The sequence below is a fragment of the Mauremys reevesii genome, linkage group 22 (genome assembly GCF_016161935.1).
Source record: "Mauremys reevesii isolate NIE-2019 linkage group 22, ASM1616193v1, whole genome shotgun sequence".
Lineage (NCBI taxonomy): Eukaryota > Metazoa > Chordata > Testudines > Geoemydidae > Mauremys > Mauremys reevesii.
Window position 1 is genome coordinate 18,622,791 of NC_052644.1, and position 25,045 is coordinate 18,647,835.

The 25,045-nt window shown below is 62.9% G+C and overlaps 2 protein-coding genes across 2 annotated transcripts in view; one reads left to right on the top strand and one right to left on the bottom strand.

The window, feature by feature from the left end:
• The first annotated feature begins 827 nt into the window (after positions 1–827).
• On the top strand, positions 828–3,163 carry LOC120388876 (zinc finger protein 628-like). The gene has a single exon (XM_039510968.1). The coding sequence runs from the start codon at positions 828–830 to the stop codon at positions 2,157–2,159; it is 1,332 nt and encodes a 443-aa protein (XP_039366902.1). The 3' UTR covers positions 2,160–3,163.
• A 19,130-nt stretch (positions 3,164–22,293) lies between these two features.
• The window catches only part of ZNF865 (zinc finger protein 865), a 3,888-nt gene continuing 1,136 nt past the window's right edge, over positions 22,294–25,045 (bottom strand). The window contains exon 2 of the mRNA XM_039509658.1: positions 22,294–25,039. Coding sequence (XP_039365592.1) covers positions 22,304–25,021 — 2,718 coding nt within the window. The 5' untranslated portion in view covers positions 25,022–25,039 and the 3' untranslated portion in view covers positions 22,294–22,303. The remainder of the gene's footprint in view (positions 25,040–25,045) is intronic.

Below are 25,045 nucleotides of genomic sequence, written 5' to 3' on the forward strand. Positions count from 1 at the left end.
TTCTCTCAGGCTCTGGGAGGGGAGTGGGGGCTAGTGGTTAGAGCGGGGGAGGGGGGCTGGGAGTCAGGACTCCTGGGTTCGCCCTTCACAGCCCAACGGGGGGCGGGGTGTGTCTGTTCCTTCCCGGTGGCGCTGGGGGCAGGGGAAGCCGGGGGGGGACACACACCCCCCCCCACCATGTCTCTTCAAAGAAAAACAACCCAGCTTTGATTTTTTTTGACCGCGGACAGGAAAGGCCGGACACGAAAAACTCCGCCTCCCTCCCCTTTAAATCCCGGGATTTGGGCCCTTAAAGGGGCGGGGCGGCCCGGGGCTAGCGGGAGGCCGGGGGCGGCGCTGAGCCGGGCCAGGTGAGGGGGCACAGGGGGGGGCGGTGCCTGGGGCTGGGGATCCCCCCCGGCCACTCAGGGGTTAAATGGGCCGGAGGGAGACTCCAGCTGGGGGGGACCCTCCCCACCAGGCAGCCCCCCCCCCGCTGCGTGCGGGACCCAGCGCCGAGCCCGCTGCTCCCTGTGGGCCTCCCCCTGCCAGCCCCCCAGACAGCCAGCAGATTCACTTGAAGGGCTGGAGCCAGGACGCCTGGGTTCTCCCTCTGGCTCTGGGAGGGGAGTGGGGGCCAGTGGGGAGAGCGGGGGTTGGGGGCTGGAAGCCAGGACTCCTGGGTTCTCCCTCTGGCTCTGGGAGTGGAGTGGGGGCCAGTGGTCAGAGCAGGGGGGCTGGGAGCCAGGACTCCTGGGTTCTATTCCCATCCCCGTTTGTCTCTCCCGTGTGTTTACACCCTTCCTTTCCCACAGGGGCTGGGGGGTGGCCTGGAGACCCCAGCCCCCATGAGGGGGCAGCGCAGGCTGGCGGGGGAGCCCCTGGAGATCCAGGTGCTGAGGGTGAAGGAGGAAGAGGAGGAGGAAGGAGCCCGGTGCCAGGAGTACGTCTCGGAGCCGCTGTGCCAGGAGGGGGCCAGGGGCCGCTGCCACGCCCGCCCGGGGCCGCGCCTGTTCTTTGCCCCGGCAGCGCCCCCGCGGCCACGCCCCGGTGCCGGGTGGGACGCCGGCCCCCCGGCTAAGCCCTACGCCTGCTCGTTCTGCCCCAAGCGCTCCTCGGACCGGCGGGCCCACGAGCGGGTGCACACGGGCGAGCGCCCCTACCGCTGCCGGGCGTGCGGCAAGCGCTTCACCCAGTCCTCGGTGCTGACCGGCCACCTGCGCCTCCACACGGGCGAGCGCCCCTTCCGCTGCCCCGGCTGCCCCAAGAGCTTCAGCGACGCCTCCAACTTCAAGAAGCACCAGCGCATCCATGCCCAGCCCCCGGGCAGCGAACCCGCCTGCCCCCCTGCCCCCCCGAGCCAGAGGGGCACTGGTGGGTGTGCCAAGGACCTGGCGCGAGACGGCGACGGTGACGCCAAGGGGCTGGCGCTAACTTGGGCGTCCCTTGGGTCCTCTGCCGAGGTCCCCAGGCCTGACTTCCCGGCTTATGGTGCCTGCCCGTCCCTGTCGGCGGTGGGGCTGGCGGACGGCCGGTGCCCCGGGGCATGGCAGCATCTGGCAGTGGAGCGAGATGCAGAGCAGGGCTCCCCTGTCCCTGGCACGGGTGCCTGGCTGTCCCCCAGCGACTCGGGCTGCGGGGAAGCTGGCGACGGAGGAAGAGCAGCTGAGGAAGAGGAGGGTGGTCGTGCTCACTGCTTCTTGCTGGAAAAGCTGGACCGGGCGCCCCAACTGTGCCCGAGCCCTGATACCCACGAGCTGCGTGTGCCAGTCCATGCCCCTCCCTGGTGCCCGAGCCCCAATGCCCGTTCCCCACGCGGCAGGCCGCCCGCCCCCCCGCCCGATGCCCGGCAATACATCTGCTTCGTGTGCTCCAAGCGTTTCAGGCGGGCCACGGACCTGAAGGAGCACCTGCGGGTGCACACGGGCGAGCGCCCCTTCGCCTGCGGGGTCTGCAGCAAGCGCTTCACCCAGGCCTCGGCCCTGTCCACCCACCAGCGCATCCACACGGGCGAGCGCCCCTTCCGCTGCCCCGTCTGCCCCAAGAGCTTCAACAACGCCTCCAACTTCGCCAAGCACCGGCGGGTGCACTCGGGGGAGCGCCCCCACCGCTGCGCCCTCTGCGGGAAGGGCTTCCAGGAGATCCGGCACCTCCAGGCCATGCACCCGCCGCTGGGGTGAGCGCGGGGTGGGGCCCACGGCCGGCCCGGGCACCCACCACTGGCCTGAATGCCCACATCCAGGCTGGGCAGCAGCCGTTGGCATGTGGCGCAGGCGGGGAGGCCGTGGCATGGCCAGGCGGTGGGCACTGGGCTGAGAGTGAAAATGCCTCAGCCGAATCCTCTGCTAGCAACGATCTCCCCTCCACGTATGTCCTGCTGGGGGATGCTCTGGAGCGCGGTTGGGGGAAGTGTTCACCCGCCCAGTTTTCACCAAGTTGCTTTTCACCTTTTGTGGGATGAATTTTTTTCCAACCCAAAACCTCAGAAATAACCGGAACGTCTCCCACCCGCTATAAAACATTGTGAGGACATTTCCCCTCCACAAGGTGAAAAATAACCTGCAAAACAAATCAATTTCCCCCCGATTCTCCAGGGATTACAAGCTTGGTTGATAAAGGACATCGTTTTGATCTAATATTTTGACTTGGTATCTTGATTAAGAAACTAGAATGGTGCCCAATAACCGTGGCCTACGATAAATGGCTTAAGAACTGGCTAACTGATAGAGCTCAAAATGTAACGGTTACTGGGCCCGCGTCATCCAGCGGGTGTGTTTCCAGCAGGGTCCCTCAGGGACCTGTTCTCGGCCCGACGCTATTTACCGTTTTTATCAACGGCCTGGGAGAAAACATAAAATCATCGCCCAGCAAGTTTGCAGGTGACCTAGAAATGGCAGGAGTGGCCAGTACCGAAGAGGCCACGTCACTGATCCAGTAAATGCCAAGGTATTCAGCTAGGAACAGAGATGTCAGTCGGGCGGGCAGCTGGGGGACCCTCTCCTGGGGAGCAGCGACTCTGACAATGATTGGGGGCAGGCGGGTGGCTGGGGGACCCTCTCCTGGGGAGCAGCGACTCTGACAATGACTGGGGGCGGGCGGGTGGCTGGGGGACCCTCTCCTGGGGAGCAGCAACTCTGACAATGACTGGGGGCGGGCGGGTGGCTGGGGGACCCTCTCCTGGGGAGCAGCAACTCTGACAATGACTAGGGGCAGGCGGGTGGCTGTGGGACCCTCTCCTGGGGAGCAGCAACTCTGACAATGATTGGGGGCAGGCGGGTGGCTGGGGGACCCTCTCCTGGGGAGCAGCAACTCTGACAAATATTTGGGGGTGGGCATGGTGGATAATCAGCAGAGCAGAAGCTCCCGGTGTCACGCTGTGGCCAAAAGACCTAACACGATCATGGGATGCAAAAATGGGGGGATCTTGCATAGGTGCAGGTGTTGAGTCTGAACTTTTGATGAAAAGACGGTTACTCACCTGTAGTAACTGGTGTTCTTCGAGATGTGTTGCTCCTATCCATTCCATGTAGGTGTGCGCGCCGCGCGTGCACGGCTCTTCGGAACATTTTTAGCCTAGCAACTCCGGCGGGCCGGCTGGCGCCCCCTGGAGTGGCGCCGCCATGGCGGCGTATATATACCCCAGCCGGCCCGTCCGCTCCTCAGTTCCTTCTTGCCGGCTATTCCGACAGTGGGGAAGGAGGGCGGGATTGGAATGGATTGGAGCAACACATCTCGAAGAACACCAGTTACTACAGGTGAGTAACCGTCTTTTCTTCTTCGAGTGATTGCTCCAATGCATTCCATGTAGGTGATTCCCAAGCCTTACCTAGGCGGTGGGGTCGGAATGAGACGTGGCGGAGTGTAATACCGCAGAGCCGAAGGCTGCGTCGTCTCTAGACTGCTGCACCAACGCGTAGTGGGAAGCGAAGGTATGGACTGAAGACCAGGTGGCCGCTCTACAGATGTCCTGGATGGGGACATGGGCCAGGAAAGCGGCCGATGAGGCGTGTGCCCTCGTGGAGTGGGCGGTGAGTCGGCACGGGGGAATGCGAGCAAGCTCGTAACATGTTCTGATGCAGGACGTCACCCAGGAAGAAATCCGCTGCGAGGAGACTGGCTCGCCTTTCATGCGGTCAGCTATTGCCACGAACAGCTGGGACGAACGCCGAAAGGGCTTTGTGCGGTCGATGTAGAACGCGAGCGCTCGGCGGACGTCGAGGGTATGCAGCTGCTGCTCCCGAGGCGAGGCATGCGGCTTCGGGAAGAAGACCGGGAGGAAGATCTCCTGGTTGAGATGGAAGGGCGACACCACCTTGGGGAGGAAGGCCGGGTGTGGTCGAAGCTGCACCTTGTCCCCGTGAAAGACGGTATATGGGGGACCCGCCGTCAGGGCGCGGAGCTCTGAGACCCGTCTGGCGGATGTGATCGCCACGAGGAAGGCCGTCTTACAGGTAAGATGGAGGAGAGAGCAAGTAGCAAGGGGCTCGAAGGGTGGGCCCATGAGCTGGGCGAGGACCAGGTTAAGATCCCATGTCGGAGCAGGAGGCCGCACCTGCGGGTAGAGACGGTCTAACCCTTTAAGGAATCGTGATACCATCGGGTTGGAGAAGATCGAGCGACCTCCTATAGCTGGTCGAAATGCTGACAGCGCTGCCAGGTGCACTCTGAGGGACGAGATTGCAAGACCTTGACCCTTGAGGTACCAAAGGTAGTCGAGGACAGTCTGGATGGGGGCCGAGAAAGGGTTGATACCTCTCTGGTCGCACCAGAGGGCAAAGCGCTTCCACTTGGCGAGGTAAGTAGTTCGCGTTGAAGGTTTCCTGCTTTCGAGCAGCACTTGCTGCACCGCTGCGGAGCAATCCCTCTCTGCGTCGGTTAACCACTCAGGAACCAAGCTGTAAGATGCAACGATTGCAGGTTCGGGTGACGAAGCCTGCCGAGGTCCTGGGTTATGAGGTCCGGCCACAGCGGAAGGGGAATGGGTTCCCGAACCGACAGCTCGAGCAGCAGGGTATACCAGTGCTGTCTCGGCCAGGCCGGAGCGACGAGTATGATGCGGGCTCTGTCTCTCCGGATCTTGAGCAACACTCGGTGGACGAGCGGAAACGGAGGAAACGCGTAGAGAAGAGGCTCTGTCCATGACAGGAGAAACGCATCTGAGAGGGAGCCTGGAGCTTGGCCTTGGAAGGAGCAGAACCTGTGGCATTTGCGGTTGGTCCGGGAAGCAAAGAGGTCTATCTGGGGAAAGCCCCACCTCTGGAAGATGGAATAAGCCACATCTGGGCGAAGGGACCACTCGTGAGAGGCGAAGGACCTGCTGAGGCGGTCGGCCAACGTGTTCTGCGCTCCCGGCAGAAAAAACGCTTCGAGGCGAATCGAGTGGGCTACGCAGAAATCCCAGAGGAGCAATGCCTCGTTGCAAAGTGGGGAGGACCGCGCTCCGCCCTGCCTGTTGACATAAAACATGGCTGTGGTGTTGTCCGTGTAGACCGCTACACAGCGGTTCTGCAGGTGAGCCCGAAAGGCGAGACAAGCTAAGCGATCGCTCTCAGCTCTCGGACGTTGATATGGAGGGAGAGCTCCTGGGGTGACCAGAGACCCTGGGTGTGTTGGTCTCCTACGTGGGCCCCCCAGCCCAGCGCCGAGGCGTCCATCGTCAGGGTGATTGACGGGCGAGGCGGGCGGAACGGAACTCCCTCGCAGACCATGTCTGGGTCCAGCCACCAGGTGAGCGTCTGGAGAGCGGGCTTTGCCACCGTCACCACCATGTCTAGGGGATCGCGATGAGGACGGTACACCGACGCCAGCCACATTTGGAATGGGCGAAGTCGGAGCCTGGCGTGCGCGGTCACAAATGTGGACGCTGCCATGTGACCGAGGAGGCGGAGGCAGGATCGCACCGTTGTCGTCGGAAAGGCCTGCAGTGCCCGAATGAGGGAGGCCAACGTCTCGTGTCGAGTGCGAGGTAGGCACGCTCTGGCCAGATTGGAGTCTAGGACCGCTCCTATGAACTCCACTCTTTGCGCTGGAACTAGGAGGGACTTCTCGGTGTTGACAAGGAGGCCGAGAGACCGGAACAGATGTAGAATCTCGGATACTTGATTCGCCACCAGCGCTTGGGAGCGGCCCCGAATCAGCCAGTCGTCGAGATATGGGTAGACGTGGATGCGACGACGGCGGAGGGCTGCGGCGACGACCGCCATGCACTTGGTGAATACCCTCGGCGCGGTGGAGAGGCCGAAGGGGAGCACTGCGAACTGGTAATGAGCTCCGTTGACCAGGAAGCGGAGGAAGCGTCTGTGGGGGGGGTAGATTGCCACATGAAAGTAGGCATCCCTCATGTCGAGGGCAGCAAACCAGTCTCCAGGATCCAAGGAAGGGATAATGGACCCCAAGGTCACCATCCGAAACTTGAGCTTGCACAGGTATCTGTTGAGCTCCCGGAGGTCTAAGATGGGACGAAGGCCTCCTTTCGCCTTGGGGATAAGAAAGTATCTGGAAAAGACGGTTACTCACCTGTAGTAACTGGTGTTCTTCGAGATGTGTTGCTCCTATCCATTCCATGGAACATTTTAGCCTAGCAACCCTCAGTTCCTTCATTCCGACAGTGGGGAAGGAGAATGGATAGAGCAACACATCTCGAAGAACACCAGTTACTACAGGTGAGTATTTTCTTCTTCGAGTGATTGCTCCTATCCATTCCATGTAGGTGATTCGACTGCTGCACCAACGTATGGACTGAAGACCAGGTGGCAGATGTCCTGGATGGGGACATGAGCCGATGAGGCATGTGCCCTCGTGGAGTGGGCAGTGAGTCGCTGATGCAGGACGCCACCCAGGAGGAAATCCGCTGTGAGGAGACTGGCGCCTTTCATGCGTATGTAGCTGCTGTTCCCGAGGTGAGGCATGCGGCTTTGGGAAGAAGACCGGAGGAAGATCTCCTGGTTGAGATGGAAGGGCGAAACCACCTTGGGAGGAAGGGCTGCACCTTGTCCTTGTGAAAAGCTCTGAGACCAGGAAGGCCATCTTACAGGTAAGATGGAGGAGAGAGCAGGTAGCAAGGTGGGCCCATGAGCTGGGCGAGGACCAGGTTAAGATCCCATGTCGGAGCAGGAGGCAAGGAATCGTGACACCATCGGGTTGGAGAAGATCGGCTGGTCGAAATGCTGACAGCGAGGTGCACTCTGAGGGACGAGATGGCAAGACCTTGACCTTTGAGGTACCAAAGGTAGTCGAGGACAGTCTGAATGGGGGGGTTGATATCTCCTGGTCGCACCAGAGAGCAAAGCGCCCACTTGGCGAGGTAAGTAGTTCGCGTTGAAGGTTTTCTGCCAGCACTTGCTGCACAGCAATGTCTCTCAACCACTCAGGAACCAAGCTGTGAGATGCAGCGATTGCAGGTTCGAGGTCCTGGGTTATGAGGTCCGCCACAGCGGGGGAATGGGTTACAACTCGAGCAGCAGGGTATACCAGTGCTGTGATCTTGAGCAACACTCGGTGGACGAGCGGAAACGGAGGAAAATGACCGATCTGAGAGGGATCCTGGAGCTTGGCCTTGGAAGGAGCAGAACCTGTGGCATTTGCGGTTGGTCCGGGAAGCAAAGAGGTCTATCTGGGGAAAGCCCCACCTCTGGAAGATGGAATACGCCACATCTGGGCGAAGGGACCACTCGTGAGAGGCGAAGGACCTGCTGAGGCGGTCGGCCAACGTGTTCTGCGCCCCGGCAGAAAAACGCCGAGGCGAATCGAATGGGCTACACAGAAATCCCAGAGGAGCAACGAAAGAGGAGAGGACCGCTCCGCCCTGCCTGTTGACATAAAACATGGCTGTGGTGTTGTCGTAGACCGCTACACAGCGGTTCTGCAGGTGAGCAGACAAGCTAAGCGGATTGCTCTCAGCTCGGACGTTGATATGGAGGAGAGCTCCTGGGGTGACCAGAGACCCTGGGTGTGTTGGTCTCGTCAGGGTGATTGATGGGCGAGGCGGGCGGAACGGAACTCCCTCGCAGACCGTTTCTGAGTCCAGCCACCAAGTGAGACTCTGGAGAGCGGGTTCTACCACCGTCACTACCATGTCTAGGGGGTCGCGATGAGGGCGGTACACCGACGCCAGCCACATTTGGAGGCGGGCGGAGTGAGGCTGGCGCAGTCAACGAATGTGGACGCTGCCATGTGACCGAGGAGGCGGAGGCAGGATCGCACCGCTGTTGTCGGAAAAGCCTGCAGTGCCCGAATGAGAGGTAGGCACGCTCTGGCCAGATTGGAGTCTAGGACCGCTCCTATGAACTCCACTCTTTGTGCTGGAACTAGGAGGGACTTCGGTGTTGACAAGGAGGCCGAGAGACCGGAACAGATGTAGAATCTCGGTTACTTGATTCGCCACCAGTGCTTGGGCGGCCCGAATCAGCCAGTCGTCGAGATATGGGTAGACGTGGATGCGGCGACGGCGGAGGGCTGCGGCGACGACCGCCATGCACTTGGTGAATACCGTGGAGAGGCCGCACTGCGAACTGGTAATGCGCTCCGTTGACCAGGCCTGTGGGGGTAGATTGCCACATGAAAGTAGGCATCCTCATGTCGAGGGCAGCAAACCAGTCTCCAGGATCCAGGGAAGGGATAATGGACCCCAAGGTCACCATCCGAAACTTGAGCTTGCACAGGTATCTGTTGAGCTCGCGGAGGTCTAAGATGGGACGAAGGCCTCCTTTCGCCTTGGGATGAGGAAGTATCTGGAATAGAATCCCCTGCCTCGTCTGCTGGGAGGCACCTCTCGATGGCACCCACGCTCAACAGAGACTGGACCTCCTGCAAGAGGACTTGCTCGTGAGAGGGGTCCCTGAGGAGGGACAGGGAGGGTGGGTGGGAGGGAGGGGGCGAAATGAACTGTAGGCGGTAGCCGTACTGGACCGTGCTGAGGACCCAGCTGTCTGAAGTTACAGATGACCACGCCGGAAGGAAGCGGGAAAGGCGATCGGGAAACAGAAGGGTGGATCCTGATCGGAGAGAGCGACTTTGGGCCCTGAGGGGCCTTGGACGATCCTGCTTTGTTCCGCCGTCCGCCCGATGGTCTGCGGCGGAAGGGGGCCGAGTGCCGATTGTTAGGCGGGCGAGGCCTGTTGTATTGGAAGGGGCGATAAGGTTGCTGTCGGAAAGGACGCCTTTGGGTGGCTGGCGTATGCATCCCTAATGTGCGGATCGCCACTCTGCCGTCTTTCAGGGTTTGAATGCGGTATCAGTCTTTTCTGAAAATAGACCCTCAAAAGGAAGGTCCTGGAGCGTACTGACCTCCGCGGCAGAGTAGAGGACTGGAGCCATGCAATGCGCCTCATGGTGACCCCTGACGCTATGGTCCTGGCCCCGAGTCCGCACCGCTGCCTTAATTAAGGTGCGGAAGCCAGCTTTCCTTCCTCCAGCAGTGCCGAGAACTCCCGGCGGAATCCTGCGGGTAAGCTAATTTGGCTAGGCAGCCCAAGATGTTGAATGTATATCTGGAGAGCAAAGCCATTTGGTTGGCGATACGGTTGGAGGCCGCCCGCTGAGTAAATTCGCCTAACAGGTCCATGCGCTTGGACTCCTTCGCTTCGCTGCAGCGGGCTGGCCGTGTCGCTCCCGGTCATTGACAGATTGGACAACTAGAGAGTCCGGAGCCGGGTGAACATACAGGTATTCTCGGGGACCCGACAACGGAGGAGGGGACTGCCAGATAGCGGCATTGTTTTTCTGTATTGTTCGGATGAAGGGGAGCGCTACCCTGACGGTGCGCCCTCCCCACCACGTCCGTGATGGGGTCCTCGACCTCCTGGACTTCTTCCACGGGTAAGTTGATGGCCTTAGCTACCCTTCTAAGAAGGTCCTGGTGAGTCTTGAGGTCGATCGTGCCACCGCCTCATCGGGGAGGAGGATGAGGACGGACCCGGTAGCACCTCCTCCGGTGCCGGCACCGTGTCTGCGGAACCGCCATGCCCTGGCGCGCCGTGATCGGGCGAGCTGAGGAGTGGGGACGGAGGTGGCCTGCTTACAGTGGCTACCGGTACCGACCGCACCGAGCCTGGTTGACGCGGCGGAGGGGGCCCCTGTTCATGTTCGGCCCAAGGGACCCAGAATCCCCATTGCTGTGGTCCATGTTCTGGTGGGAGGACCCCGCCCGAAGTCAACTGCGCTGCCCCAGGGGAGGCGACGGAGGGCTCTCTTGATGGCCAGGAGGAGCCGGTGGTGGCCGGGCGGGCATCCGTGCCGCGGACGGTGCCGGGAGCTCGACCGAGCTCGACCGGCGCGCCGGGATCGTGGAACGACGGTGCGGGAGCTCGACCGACGGTGCCGGATGCAGATCTGTGGCGGCGCCTGGAGCGATACCGCGAGTCTCGACGCCTGTCGTGGTGCCTGGAGCCGACTACCGCGACTGGGAGCGGTACCGACTGCGACCGCGAGGAGACGGGAACGCCGTGACGTGGATCGCCGTGCCGGTGCTGTGGAGAGCGGTGCCGTGGCGAACGGGACCGCGACCTGGCGGCGGTGCTGCGATCGCTCGGGCGCCGGGGACGGGGTCGCATGAAGTGGCTTCCCAATGGACTTGAGAGTCCGCACCGGTAGCACCGCCGCTGAGCGCTGCATCAGCGGTAAGCTCGACAAATGTCTTGCCGCCGCGAATGCTTCGGGCGTGGACGGCAGCCTCAGCTCCTCGCCGGTGGGCACCGGGAGCTGTGCGGTGTCGACTCACAGCCTCAGCCTGCACCGTTACGGTCGGAGGCGGCTGGGCTAACGGTCTCTTTGCTTGTCCGAGACCGGCACTTTGCGCTTCTTTCCGGGAGACGGAGCGGTGCCGGTGCCGAGCTGCCTCCTCGGCACCGGGCGGCGCCGCTAGTCAAGGCAGTCTTTGGCGCCGCCGGTGCTGGTGCCGGAGGTTGGAGGGCCGACTCCATGAGGAGTTGCTTCAATCGCGAGTCCCGCTCCTTCGCGACGCAAATGGGGCACTTGTCCGACCGGTGAGCCTCTCCGAGACAGCGGAGGCAGGCGGCGGGTCACTGACCGGCATAGACCGCTGGCAAGCCGCGCAGGGCTTGAAACCCATAAGCAAGAAGAGGGCTAACTCTAACTCCCTAATGAAATATGCCACTAAATATATAACTATTAAGAAACTTTAACAACTATGATAAATATATAAATTAAATAAGGGAGAACTCTAAGCTGTGGAGGACAGGAGAGCACTCCACTGTTCCTACAGCCGCCACGGGCGGAAAGAAGGAACTGAGGAGCGGACGGGCCGGCTGGGGTATATATACGCCGCCATGGCGGCGCGCCCGCCGGAGTTGCTAGGCTAAAAATGTTCAAGAGCCGCGCACACCTACATGGAATGGATAGGAGCAATCACTCGAAGAAGAATAGAATCCCCTGCCTCGCCTGCTGGGAGGCACCTCCTCGATGGCACCCACGCTCAACAGAGACTGGACCTCCTGTAAGAGGACTTGCTCGTGAGAGGGGTCCCTGAAGAGGGACAGGGAGGGTGGGTGGGAGGGAGGGGGCGAAATGAACTGTAGGCGGTAGCCGTACTGGACCGTGCTGAGGACCCAGCTGTCTGATGTCACAGATGACCACGCCTGGAGGAAGCGGGAAAGGCGATCGGAAAACAGAAGGGGTGGATCCTGATTGGAGAGAGGTGAGCGGCCCTCGGGCGTCCCGTCAAAAGGCCGACTTTGGGCCCTGAGGGGCCTTGGACAATCCCTGGGTTTGGTTCCGCCGCCCGCCCGATGGTCTGTGGCGGAAGGGGGCCGAGCGCCGATTGTTAGGCGGGCGAGGTCTTTTGTATTGGAAGGGGCGATAAGGTTGCTGCCGGAAGGGACGCCTTTGGGTGGCCGGCGTGTGCATCCCTAATGTGCGGATCGCCACTGTGCCGTCCTTCAGGGTTTGAATGCGGGTATCAGTCTTTTCTGAGAATAGACCCTGCGTCTCGAAAGGAAGGTCCTGGAGCGTGTACTGGACCTCCGGCGGCAGAGTAGAGGACTGGAGCCATGCAATGCGTCGCATGGTTACCCCTGACGCTATGGTCCTGGCCCCCGAGTCCGCTGCGTCTACCGCTGCCTTAATTAAGGTACGGGAAGCTAGCTTTCCTTCCTCCAGCAGTGCCGAGAACTCCCTGCGGGAATCCTGCGGGGTGAGCTCTGCAAATTTGGCTAGGCAGCCCAAGATGTTGAATGTATATCTTGAGAGCAAGGCCATTTGGTTGGCGATACGGAGTTGGAGGCCGCCCGCTGAGTAAATTTTCCGGCCTAACAGGTCCATGCGCTTGGACTCCTTCGCCTTTGGCGCCGCGGCGGGCTGGCCGTGTCGCTCCTGGTCATTGACAGATTGGACAACTAGAGAGTCCGGAGCCGGGTGAACATACAGGTATTCGTAGCGCCTCGGGGGGACCGCGTACTTCCTCTCAACTCCGCGCGCTGTAGGCGGGACGGAGGAGGGCGACTGCCAGATAGCGGCATTGTTTTTCTGTATTGTTCGAATGAAGGGGAGCGCTACCCTCACGGGGGCGTCCTCCCCCACCACGTCCGTGATGGGGTCCTCGACCTCCTGGACTTCTTCCACGGGTAGGTTGATGGCCTTAGCTACCCTTCTGAGAAGGTCCTGGTGAGTCTTGAGGTCGATCGGCGGGGGCTCCGACGGTGCCGCCCCTGCCACCGCCTCATCGGGGGAGGAGGATGAGGAGGGACCCGGTAGCACTTCCTCCGGTGCCTGCTCCGTGTCTGCGGGAACCGCGTCATGCCCCAAGTGCGTGCCGTGATCGGCGGCCTGTGGAGTGGGGGACGGAGGTGGCCTGCTGACAGTGGCTACCGGTACCGACCGCACCGAGCCTGGCTGTCGCGGCGGGAGGGGGGGCCCCTGTTCATGTTCGGCCCAAGGGACCCAAAATCCCCATTGCTGCGGTCCATGTTCTGGTGGGAGGGACCCCGCCCGGAAGTCAACTGCGCTGCCCCCAGGGGAGGCGACGGAGGGCTCTCTTGATGGCCAGGGAGGAGCCGAAGCGGTGGCCGGGCGGACGTCCGGTGCCGGAGTAAAGGGCCCCCGCGGTGCCGCCGGACGGTGCCGGTCGTCACGTGGTCTGGCCGGCGAACGGGACCTGCGCGTGTCGCGGTGCTGGGAGCTCGACCTTCGGCCCCGGGAGCTCGACCTTCGGCCCCGGGAGCTCGACCTGCGGCGTCGGGAGCGCGACCGACGGTGCCGGGAGCTCGACCGACGGTGCCGGGATGCGGATCTGGACCGCGTGCAGCGGCGCCTGGAGCGACTACGCGACTCTCAACGCCTCTCGCGGTGCCTGGAGCCGGACCTGTTACGGTACCGGCGACTCTGCGACCGGGACTTGGAACGTCGCCGGGAGTGCGACCGGTACCGCGACTGGGAGCGGTACCGGGACTGCGACCGGCGAGGAGACGGGGAGCGTCGTCGTGACGTGGATCGTCGTGCCCGGTGCTGCGGAGAGCGGTGCCGTGAGCGAGAACGGGACCGCGACCTGGCGGCGGTGCTGCGATCGGCTCGGGCGCCCGGGGACGGGGGTCGCATTGGAAGTGGCTTCCCAATAGACTTGAGAGTCCGCACCGGTGGCACCGGCCGCTGAGCGCTTGCATCAGCGGTAAGTTCGATTAAATGTCTTGCCGTCGCGAACGCCTCGGGCGTGGACGGCAGCCTCAGCTCCTCGTCGGTGGGCACCGGGGAGCTGGGCGGTGCCGGACTCGACGGGCCTTGCGGCGCCGGAGTCGACGGCACAGTGCACGTTTTGTGCACAGCCTCAGCCTGCACCGTTACAGTCGGAGGCGGCTGGGCTAACGGTCTCTTTTGCTTATCCGAGACCGTCTTCGGCACTTTGCGCTTCTTTCCCGGGGAGACGGAGCGGTGCCGGGTCTTCGGTGCCGGGTGCCGCGCTGCATCCTCGGCACCGGGGCGGCTGGGTGCGGTCGGCGCGCTGCTAGTCGAGGCAGTCTTTGGCGCCGCCGGTGCTGGTGCCGGAGGTTGGAGGGCCGACTCCATGAGGAGTTGCTTCAACCGTGAGTCCCGCTCCTTCCTCGTGCAAGGCCTGAAAGCGACGCAAATGGGGCACTTGTCCGACCGGTGAGCCTCTCCAAGACAGCGGAGGCAGGCGTCGTGCGGGTCACTCACCGGCATAGACCGCTGGCAAGCCGCGCAGGGCTTGAAACCCGCCGGTCTGGGCATAAGCCCGCACCGGGGCGGAAGAAGAGGGCTAACCCCTCTAACTCCCTAATGAGTATTATAACACTAACTATAGAACTATTAACAAAATTTAACAACTACGATAACTATATACACTAACTAACGGAGAACGCTAAGCTGTGGAGGACAGGAGAGCACTCCACTGTTCCTACTAGCCGTCACGGGCGGAAAGAAGGAACTGAGGAGCGGACGGGCCGGCTGGGGTATATATACGCCGCCATGGCGGCGCCACTCCAGGGGGCGCCAGCCGGCCCGCCGGAGTTGCTAGGCTAAAAATGTTTCGAAGAGCCGTGCACGCGCGGCGCGCACACCTACATGGAATGGATAGGAGCAATCACTCGAAGAAGAACTTAAACTTAACCCAGATTTGATGTCTCTGTCTGAAACTTTTAATCAAAGCTCTGACCTGCGAACTACTCATGACACCCCCCCTCCCCTTAAGTAGCCATCTCCCCTTTTGTCTTTTTAAATTTACATTTTAACCTGTTTTATCCTGTAGAATCTTGATTGATTATGCATGACCATTATGATCTGTTAATCACTTTGTTTACTTCTGTGTATAAATATTGATGCTCAACCCTAATAAACTTGCCACACTTACTCCAAAGCCTTTAAGCTAAGGATAGTGTGAGCCCGTTGATCAACGAAGTGTTGTCTGGTCTCTGACAGATTGTGAGCCCCATACCAACTCCGCACGAACTCGGGTGCTGGAGAGGTGAGTAAGGACTTGCTTTTTACCTAACACAGGGAGGTTATTTTACCCATGGATCCGTCACTGCTGGGATCCCGTGTCCAGTTCTGGTGCCCACCAGTCAGGAAGGATGTTGACGAATTGGAGACGGGTCAGAGAAAACCCAGGAGAACGGCTAAAGGGTGGGAAAACCCACCTGAGAGGGAGAGACTCCAGGAGCTCAATCTAGTTAGCGTCACAGAGAGAAGGTTCAGGGGTGACTTATTCCCTGGCTATCAGTACCTCCCGGGGGAACAAATCTTTACTAACCGGCTCTTCAATCCAGCAGAGGAAGGTCCAACACCATCCGATGGCTGGAAGCTAACGCTAGCCAAATTCCAACCAGAAAATAAGGTGTAAATTTTGAATAGTGTAATTAACCATTGGAACAATTTCCCCAGGGTCATGGCGGATTCTCCATCACCGACAATTGTTACATCAAGATTGGCTGGTTTTCTAACGGCTCTGCTCTGGGGATTCTTTCAGGGCAGGTCTCTGGCCTGGTGCTACACGGGGGGGTCAGAGACACTGATCACAGATGTCAGTTCTGGCCTTGGAATCTACAAAAACCTCCCTGAGAAAAAGGGGTGTGTGTGGGGGGGGGAATCACAAAAAAACGTGCGAGATGCGTGGAAAAAGTTTGCCGTCCTGGTGAAAAATACTCACCAATGTCCCTTTGTTTCAGTGCACGCGGTCGGGGAACGTGGTGCACTGCTGTGGTTTCCTTCCACCCCCAAAAAAGTGAAAAAAATCATCAGCCAAGCTTGAAATGACTTGCTACATTTCGGCCAGCCCTAGGGCGACCAGATGTCTCGATGTTATAGGGACAGGCCCGATTTTTGGGTCTTTTTCTTATATCGGCTCCTATTACCCCCCACCCCTGTCCTGATTTTTCACACTTGCTGTCTGGTCACCCTACTTTCAATGGGCCTCTCTCTCCCCTGGCCCCACAAGGGGAGGAGGGGCTGATAACGCCCCTTAAGGAGAGAGGATCAAACCAATGTGCACATCTAGCCCGGTATTGCGCCGGCTTTGCACGAGATCACATCCATGGGCCCTCTCTGTGCCAGGCGTGGGGTCCCTGTAAAAACAGCCCTGCCCCTGACCCCAGAGGGGCCACATCTCAGTGCCACGTCCCCATCTTAACAGCTCCTGCCCCAGAGGGGCCATGTCTAGCACCGGGTGAGGGCTCCGTGTATAAACAGCCCCCGAGCCCCACCCCAGAGGGGCCACATCTCAGCCCCATGCGACGGGTTCCTGTATAGAGCCCCCCACCCCAGAAGTGGTCGCATTCCTGCACCGGGCGAGGGGTTCCTGTGTAACCAGCCCCCGCCCCCCGCCCTACCCAAGAGGCAGCTGTTTTTAGGCCCAAGGGAAACGAAAGATTTTGAGAATTAAATGAGACACAGGCCTTGATTTATTCCAGCCCTCAAAACTGGCTCACCCGTAACGTGAGGCCCCTGGGCGAGAGCAGTGGAAATGCCATGGTGGCGCTGGGCCCCCCAATCCTTAATTCAGCAGCTGGGGTTTGAGTTTTCTCAGTGCTCCACAAATCCCATGACGCGGCTCTGGCTGAAATTTGCTCGTCCCCGTCCAGCCTGGGATCTAGGAGCCCGTGGTCATGGTAGGTCCCACGTGCCGGTGATCTGTGGGCCTGGAACCCGGAGCCACGCGTGACCAAGGCGCGAAAGGCTCTGAACTCGACCAGCTGAAATTGAAGAGAGCCCAGCACAAAGCGCGTCTCCACGGAGCTCGGCCGGGCGGCGAAGGGCTGAATCCGCAGCAAGGGGGCGTGAGATTGGATACTGGGGACCTGTCCAGCTCTGGGGGCGGCTCCGCTCCGGGCCAGGCTCCCAGGGGGTCCCAATCACCGGAGGGGTTTAGAGGGGTCAGGCGAGCCCCTGTCTGAGATGCGCTGGGGGCACTTGGCCCTGCCCCACTGTGTGGGGGGTGTGTGTGAGGTGCCCCCTCGCGGCCCCGTCCAGCTCCACCGTGCCTGGCTCACACCAAGGGGGGCTGTGTCCGGTCCCACCGGCGATGCCAACACCTGGGCGTGGCTAGGGGCTGCGAGTGGATGGGGGGGGTCTGGCTTCCTGCAGCATCCTGCCCCCCCCCCCCCGAGCTCTTGGGAGCCTGGGGGCCGCTGTAGCCAGGAGCATGGCCCAGCGCGGCGCCTGGGGAGCAGCGATTACCCCGAGAGGCGCTGGATCCTCGCAGAGTCCCCCCTAGCCTGAGCCCTGGGGCCCACACTCTGCTCTCAGCCACCCCACCCTGGGGGGCCCCCTGGTGGTGTGGGGTTGCTGACCCCCACAATGCCAGCGGCTGGTGCTCAGGGAGCAGCACCAGGCCCATGTCACCCGCACCGGGCCGGGGGCGGCGGCTGCCCCTCTGCCAGAGCACTCAAGGGCCGCACTGCACTTTGTGACCCCCAGGGGGCAACCCAGGCCTCGGGGCAGAGCTCAGAAAACTGGCGTGGGCACAGGCGTGTGCTGCACTGCTCCGGGGGCGGGGACTGGCCCCACAGGGAGACAGGGAAGGGAACCCAGGAGTCCAGCCTCCCAGGTGCCTCCCCACCCCAGGTCCCACCACTAGAACCCAGGAGTCCTGGCTCCCAGCCCCCCCCTGCTCTAACCAGTAGACCCCCCTCCCCTCCCAGAGCCAGGTATAGAACCCAGGAGTCCTGGCTCCCAGCCCCCCCTCCCTGCCCAGAGCATGGGGTCCGTTGGGCCAGAACCGGGGCCTGTTGGGAGCCGGGATACCAGGGCAGATGGGCCCTTGCTGTGATTGCCACGTTCCCCACCCCGGCCAGAGGGAGCCCCAACTCACCCGCCTTCCCCCCCAAGCTCTCCTGTCGCCATCCCTGCAGCCAGCACCCCCAGCCTCCCTGCCCCGGACCCTTAACCTGCGGCTCGGACCCCTCTCCGGAGCCTCCCAGCCGGGCTGCATCAATGGGGTCCCCTGCAGGACGGTTCTGGGATCCCCATGGCCCGTCCTCCCTCCCCGGTGCCCAGCCAGCCCCGCTGCCAGGATGCTGCCGCAAAGCCGGTTCTCCGAGCCCATCGCTGTCACCGCATCGCCCGCCCCATGGCACTGGCTGGGCGTCTCCCCTCACTCCCCACCCTGCTATGGGGCTTGGTGAGCTGGGGCCAGGACAACCGGTTCTAAAAGGGCTTCTAAATTTAGCAACTGGCTCCAGCTCACCTCTGGCCCCCAGGGCTCATCCCGGGATGCTGCGGGAAGCCAGGCCTCCCCCCCAATACGCTCACAGTCCCTCCACTGCTGGTTCCTTCTCCTGCGGTGGGACGGGGTACAGCCCCTAGCGCAGTGCGGTCCCAGGCCATGGCTGGGCACCTAGAGCTACCGTAATACACCTAATACACAATGTACAGCCCCTAGCGCAGTGTGGTCCCAGGCCATGGCTGGGCACCTAGAGCTACCGTAATACACCTAATACACAATGTACAGCCCCTAGCGCAGTGCAGTCCCAGGCCATGGCTGGGCACTTAGAACTACCGTAATATACCAAATACACAATGTACAGCACCTAACGCAGTGGGGTCCCAGGCCATGGTTGGGCACCTAGAGCTACCGCAATACACCTAATACACAATGTACAGTGCCTAGCGCAGTGGGGTCCCAGGCCATGGTTGGGCACCTAGAGCTACCGTAATATACCTAATACACAATGTACAGTGCCTAGCGCAGTGGGGTCCCAGGCCATGGCTGGGCACTTAGAACTACCGTAATACACCTAATACACAGTGTACAGCACCTAGTGAAGTGGGGTCCCAGGCCATGGTTGGGCACCTAGAGCTACCGTAATACACAATGTACAGCGCCTAGCGCAGTGGGGTCCCAGGCCACGGCTGGGTGCCCAGAGCTACCGTAATACACCTAATAAATATGCATCCACGGTTTTTAATATCAGGTTCATCTGTACAACACCAGGGAAGTTACATGTCAACAGCAGGGGACAGGGGTTGAGTTTGACAGACACACACACACCCCTCCCCTGCCCCCACGCCAGTCCCCTCCCCCCCTTTCCCAACCAGGACCCAGCAGCCCCAGGGGTCTCCGCCAGCCCGGGAGGGAGGAGTGAATTTGTGCCGATGGGGGAGAGAGACATTCCATTGCGGGGGGGGGCATGGGGGGCAGCACCAGGTGTGACCGGGGCAGCTCAGCCCTGGCTCTGCTCTCTGGGGTTAGAAAATTATATATCTATATATTTATATGTATTTATAGCGCTGTGTGGTTATAAAATAAAATGGCAGGGGAGGAGTTGGCGGGGCTGGGCATGGTTTGCCTGGGGTCCTGGCTCTGCCCGTGGCCCAAAGCGCAGGGACCCCTGCGACACCCCCTTTCCAGGGTGCAGCGGTCGGGGTGGGCGTTCGCCCTGCTTGGTGGCTCCCTGCCCCCCACAGAGAGGCGCCGGCGAGATGGAAGGAGCTGGGGGTGCCCTTCCCACTGCCGCTGAGCCAGGCCTGACTCCCCCCACTCCCTACCCAGAGCCAGGATAGAACCCAGGAGTCCTGGCTCCCAACCTCCCCCCCCCCGCTCTAACCACTAGCCCCCGCTCCCCTGCCAGAGCCAGGGCGAGAACCCAGGAGTCAGATAGATCGAGGAGTGTGAAACACACAGAGCTGTGAGTGGGTGTTAGAGGGATACGCTAGACCAGTTTCATTTGGGGACCCCTAACCATTTCGAATGGAGGTGCAGAGCCCTTTGGAAATCCCAGCCATGGTCTGTGGACCCCCAGGGAGAAAGCCCCTGAGACAGACGGAGATGGGTGCATATGGGGAGAGACAGACAGACAGGCAGAGAGAGGGATGATGGGTGTATACAGGGTGAGACAGCCAGTGTGGGGATAGAGAGCGATAGGTGAGTATGGGGATGGCTGGACAGATGGCTGGATGGGGATGGAGGGAGGGAGCAAGGGACAGAGGGATGAGTGGGTATGGATATGGAGTGAGGGACAGATGGATGGTTGGGGATGGAGGGAGGCTGACAGGTGGAGGGATGGGGATGGATGGAGTGATGGACAGACAGAGGGATGGATGGAGGGAGGGAAGGAGAGAGGGATGGATGGATGGGGATGGATGGAGTGATGGACAGATGGAGGGTTGGGAATGGATGGAGGCTGACAGGTGGAGGGATGGGGATGGAGGTGTATTGATGGGGGGATGGATGGAGGGATGGGGATGGATGGAGGCTGACAGGTGGAGGGATGGGGATGGAGGTGTATCGACGGGGGGATGGATGGATGGACGGAGTGATGGACAGATGGAGGGATGGGGATGGATGGAGACTGACAGATGGAGGGATGGGGATGGAGGTGTATCGACGGGGGATGGATGGATGGAGTGATGGACAGACGGAGGGATGGGGAGGGAGGGAAGGGTAGCCAGCCAGCCAGCCAGCCAGCATATTTGCTGCAGCTCCTGGCGTGTCTGGCCGTGGCTCTGAGCTTCCCGCCCGCAGGGGGCTGCTCCGTGCTGCTAGTTCAGGTTAGAACAGAGCCGCCCCCTGGGCCATGCACTTCCGACCAGCTGGGTTAACCCCCAGATCCAGCCACGAGGACCTGTCTGACCCATGGAGAATTCGTTGTGGCAGACCTGCCCCACCCCCGCGGTCTGAGCCCCAGGGCTGGCCCCACTCGGGGGGGAGGCAGCCCCACTGCAAGCCAGCTGCCGCCCCACCCCCAGCCCTGATTACCAGCTCCACACTGGCGCCAGGACGCCCCAGGGCCCATCCTGCCGGGCTGGGCACCGCAGAGCCGCCTGGGGGCTTTGCCAGCGAATCGCGGCACAGCTCCTGGGTCCATCTTGGGGCCTGGCCTGCGTCCACCCTGCAAAACGGGGAGTTGGGGAGGGTCACCAGCCCCCCAGCATTAGTCTCCAGTCCCGGGGAGCGCCACGTGGGTGGGCGGAGTCCCCGCGGCACGTGCGCCGGGTCCTGCAGCGAGCGCCTCCTTCAGACGGCCCTGGCCCCCCTCCGGCGGGATTCAGGTCCTGGCCAGGCCCAGCTCCAGGCGGCTGCGTGGGGAGGGAGACGCCCGGGGTGCCCCTGGCCATGTCGCGCCCTGGCTGGGTGCCACTGTCCAGACGCCGGCCGGGGGGTCAGTCCGCCGGGATCCCAGCCTGCACCACTGGGCACAGTCAGCCGGCGAGACCCACCAAACTCCCCCCGTCAATCCAGGGGGGCACTGGGAGCAGGCCGGGTCCAGGTCTCGTCCCCTCGGCTGTGCCAGGTCCAGCAGCCTCTGCCCGGCGGGGAGCCCGTGGCCCATCAGCGGGGGCGGAGGAGGCTCCCTTAAATCGGGAGGGGTCGAGATGTCCTTCAGCAGGGCAGGGTGGTCACCCAAGGGGGCCACTGAGTCCTAGGTTCCTGCATGGAAACGGGCGGCCACCACAGAGGGCCTCCCCCCAACCTGCCTCCTACCCCGGTGGATACGCGGCACTAAGGGGTCTGCCCCCTAACCTGCCTCCTACCCTGCTGGATACGCGGCACTAAGGGGTCTGCCCCCCAACCTGCCTCCTACCCTGGTGGATACGCGGCACTAAGGGGTCTGCCCCCCAACCTGCCTCCTACCCTAGTGGATACGCGGCACTAAGGGGTCTGCCCCCCAACCTGCCTCCTACCCCGGTGGATACGCGGCACTAAGGGGTCTGCCCCCCAACCTGCCTCCTACCCCGGTGGATACGCGGCACTAAGGGGTCTGCCCCCAACCTGCCTCCTACCCCGGTGGATACACGGCACTAAGGGGTCTGCCCCCCAACCGGCCTCCTCCCCCGGGGGATCTGCGGCGCTAAGGGGTCTGCCCCCCAACCTGCCTCCTACCCCGGTGGATACGCGGCACTAAGGGGTCTGCCCCCAACCTGCCTCCTACCCCGGTGGATACACGGCACTAAGGGGTCTGCCCCCCAACCTGCCTCCTACCCCGGTGGATACGCGGCACTAAGGGGTCTGCCCCCCAACCTGCGTCCTACCCTGGTGGATACGCGGCACTAAGGGGTCTGCCCCCAACCTGCCTCCTACCCCGGTGGTTACGTGGAAGAAAGGGGTCTGCCCCCGCACCTTTCACCCTCCTGGTGGATACGTGACACTAAGGGGTATGCCCCCAACCTGCCCCCCACCCCAGTGGATATGTGGCACTAAGGAGTCTGCCCCCCAGCCTGCCCCCCAGCCCAGTGGACACATGGCACTAAGGGGTCTGCCCCCCACTCCGGTGGTTATGTGGCACTAAGGGTCTGGCCCCCAACCTACCATACACCCCAGTGGATATGTGGCACTAAGGGGTCTGTCCCCAACCTGCCCCCCACCCCAGTGGATATGTGGCACTAAGGGGTCTGCCCCCAACCTGCCCCCCCCCGTCTCTCCCCCTCAGGGGTCCTTGTGGCCCAGGGCGGCCAGGCGCTCCAGCTTGTGGAGGTGCCGGTGTTTCTTCAGGCCGTAGGTGTTGGCGAAGGCCTCGCCGCAGGTGCTGCACTTGAAGGGGTGCCCGCCCTGGTGGGTCTGCACGTGCTTGCTGAAGTACTTGGGGTCCTTGAAGAGCTTGAGGCAGGCGGAGCAGCGCAGGTCGCGGCGGGCGTTGTGGGCCCGCTGGTGCCGCAGGATGGACGAGAGGTAGAAGAAGCTCTTGCTGCAGAGGTCGCAGCGGTACACCTTCTCCCCCAGGTGCACGCGCTGGTGCTCCAGCAGGTTGGAGCGGTAGCGGAAGGTCTTGCCGCAGGTCTGGCAGCGCTGGGGCCGGGCCACCACGTGGAGGCGCTGGTGCTCGGCCAGGCTGGAGGACTGGGCGAAGCGCTTGTTGCACAGGGCGCACTTGTAGGCCCGCTCGCCCGTGTGCACCACCTTGTGCTGGCGCAGGTACCAGGAGCGCAGGAAGCCGCGCCCGCAGACGGCGCAGCGGTAGGGCCGCTCCTCGGTGTGGCAGCGCTGGTGGCGCATCAGCAGGGCCGCCTCCCAGAAGCGCTTGCCGCAGACGGAGCAGCTGAAGTGGCGCTTCTGCAGGTGGGTGCGGCGGTGCAGCAGCAGGTCGTAGGCGCCGGCGAAGCTGCGCCCGCACACGGCGCAGCCCAGCGTGCGCCGCACCAGGTGCACGTACTTGTGGGTCACCAGCGCCAGGAAGTGCTTGAAGCTCTGCCCGCAGATGCCGCAGGTGAAACGCTCCCCGCTGGGGATCATGGGGTGCTCCTCGGACGGGGCCACCAGGGAGGCCAGGCTGGCGCCGGCCTGCGCCTCCCCGGGGAGCCCGTTCTCCAGGCAGCCGGCGGGCCCGGGGGGCGGGGCGGCCTCGGCGCAGGCCCCCTCGGGCAGCAGCCGCTCGGGGGCCGTCTGGTGCACCAGCTTGTGCCACATGAGGTTCTCGATGAAGCCAAAGCATTTGCCGCAGGCGTCGCAGGCGTACGGCTTGTCGGCCATGTGGGCCTCCTTGTGGCTCATGACGTGGAAGAGGTCGGGGAAGCGCTCGCCGCAGTCGGAGCAGCCGTAACTCAGCCCCTCGGCGGGCAGGGCGCCGGCAGGCCCCAGGGCGCAGGGCAGCTGCAGCCGGTGGATCTGCTTGTGGCGGGTGAGGCTCTGCGGGTAGCCGAAGACCTTGCCGCACAGCTCGCACTTGTAGGGCCGCTCCCGGGTGTGCACCACGTGGTGCTTGGTGAGGTGGAAGGACTCCCGGAAGCGCTTGCCGCACACCGAGCACTGGTGCGGCTTCTCGCCCGTGTGGATCCGCTCGTGCCGCTTCAGCGTCTCCCGCCGGCCGAAGCCGCGCCCGCAGATGCCGCAGCAGAAGCTCTTGCCGGCCCCCAGCAGCAGCGGGTGGGGCCCCAGCAGCGCCGCGTTGCCGAAAGCTGCCTTGGCCTCCCCCTCGGCGTGGGGGGCCTCATTGGGGAGCAGGAAGGGCCCCTGGTAGGCAGCCGGGGCCGAGTCGGCAGCCGGGGCGTCCTTGGGGGGGGCGGCGGCCCCTTCGTGGAGCTGGCGATGGCGCAGCAGGCTCTGGGGCGCGGCGTAGGCCTTGCCGCAGACGTCGCACTTGTAGTCGGGGCGTGGGCCGGCGTGGGAGGCCTGGTGCTTGAGCAGGTAGGCGGCATCCCGGAACTCCTTGCCGCAGACGCCGCAGGGCAGCCGCAGCAGGGCCGAGTGGGTCTTGATGTGGCGCTTCAGGCTCTCGCGCCGGTTGAAGCTCTTCTCGCAGACGGAGCAGCTGAAGGGCCGCTCGCCGGTGTGGATGATCTGGTGCTGGTGCAGGTGGCTCGGCTTCTTGAAGACCTTCCAGCACAGGGAGCAGGTGAAGGGGCCGTCGGGCTGGGCCGGGCCGGGGCTGCCTTCCCCAGCCGGCTCGGTGCCCCCGGCCGGGGCTGGCGGCGGCAGGGGGGCGGCGGCAGCGGTGGCCGCCGGGCCGGCCTCGGGCGGCTCCTTGTGGCAGCGCCGGTGGCGGATGAGGCTGGAGATGTGGTTGTAGGTGCGGCCGCAGGTGGAGCACTCGTACGGCCGCTCGCCGGTGTGCACCAGCATGTGCTGCACCAGGTGGGACGACTGCTTGAAGGATTTCTGGCACACGCCGCAGGGGAAGCGCCGGTCGATGAAGTACTTCAGCCGCCGGAAATAATTCTTGTCGTCTTTCCCGGCCGGGCCGTCGGCGGGGGCCGCCGGGGCTGGGGCCGCGCCCACCCCCCGCTTGAGGCTGCTGAAGAGGTGCTGGTGCCCCGAGAGGTCCACGATGCCCCACTGGGGGGCGCCGAAAGCCCCCGCCCCGTCGAAGAGCGGCGGGGCGGCGGGCACGGCGGCGGCGCTGTACTGCTGCGGGGGGCCGGCGCTGGGCTCGGCTTTCTTGGGCTGGGCGGCGCCGGAGGCGGAGGGGGCGGGGCCCTCGGCTTTGAAGTCCTTGGGCTTGGCGGGGGCGGGGCGGTCGAAGTGGGGGGCGCCGGCGGGCGGCGGGGGATACTCGTAGGGGGGCTGGGGGCAGGGCAGCGAGGCCACGGCCTTGGCGTGCTCCTGATTGTAGGCCTCCATGGGCTCGAAGCGCTGGTGGTTCAGGAACTCCAGGAAGTCGAAGGGGTAGCTCTGGAAATGGACGCCCTCGTCGCTCGCATTCGCTTCCATCTCCTCCGGGGAGGGACGCTGCCG

Bases quoted from the DNA above. Each gene is read 5' to 3' on its own strand.
- LOC120388876 (XM_039510968.1), top strand. From the start codon at position 828: ATGAGGGGGCAGCGCAGGCTGGCGGGGGAGCCCCTGGAGATCCAGGTG.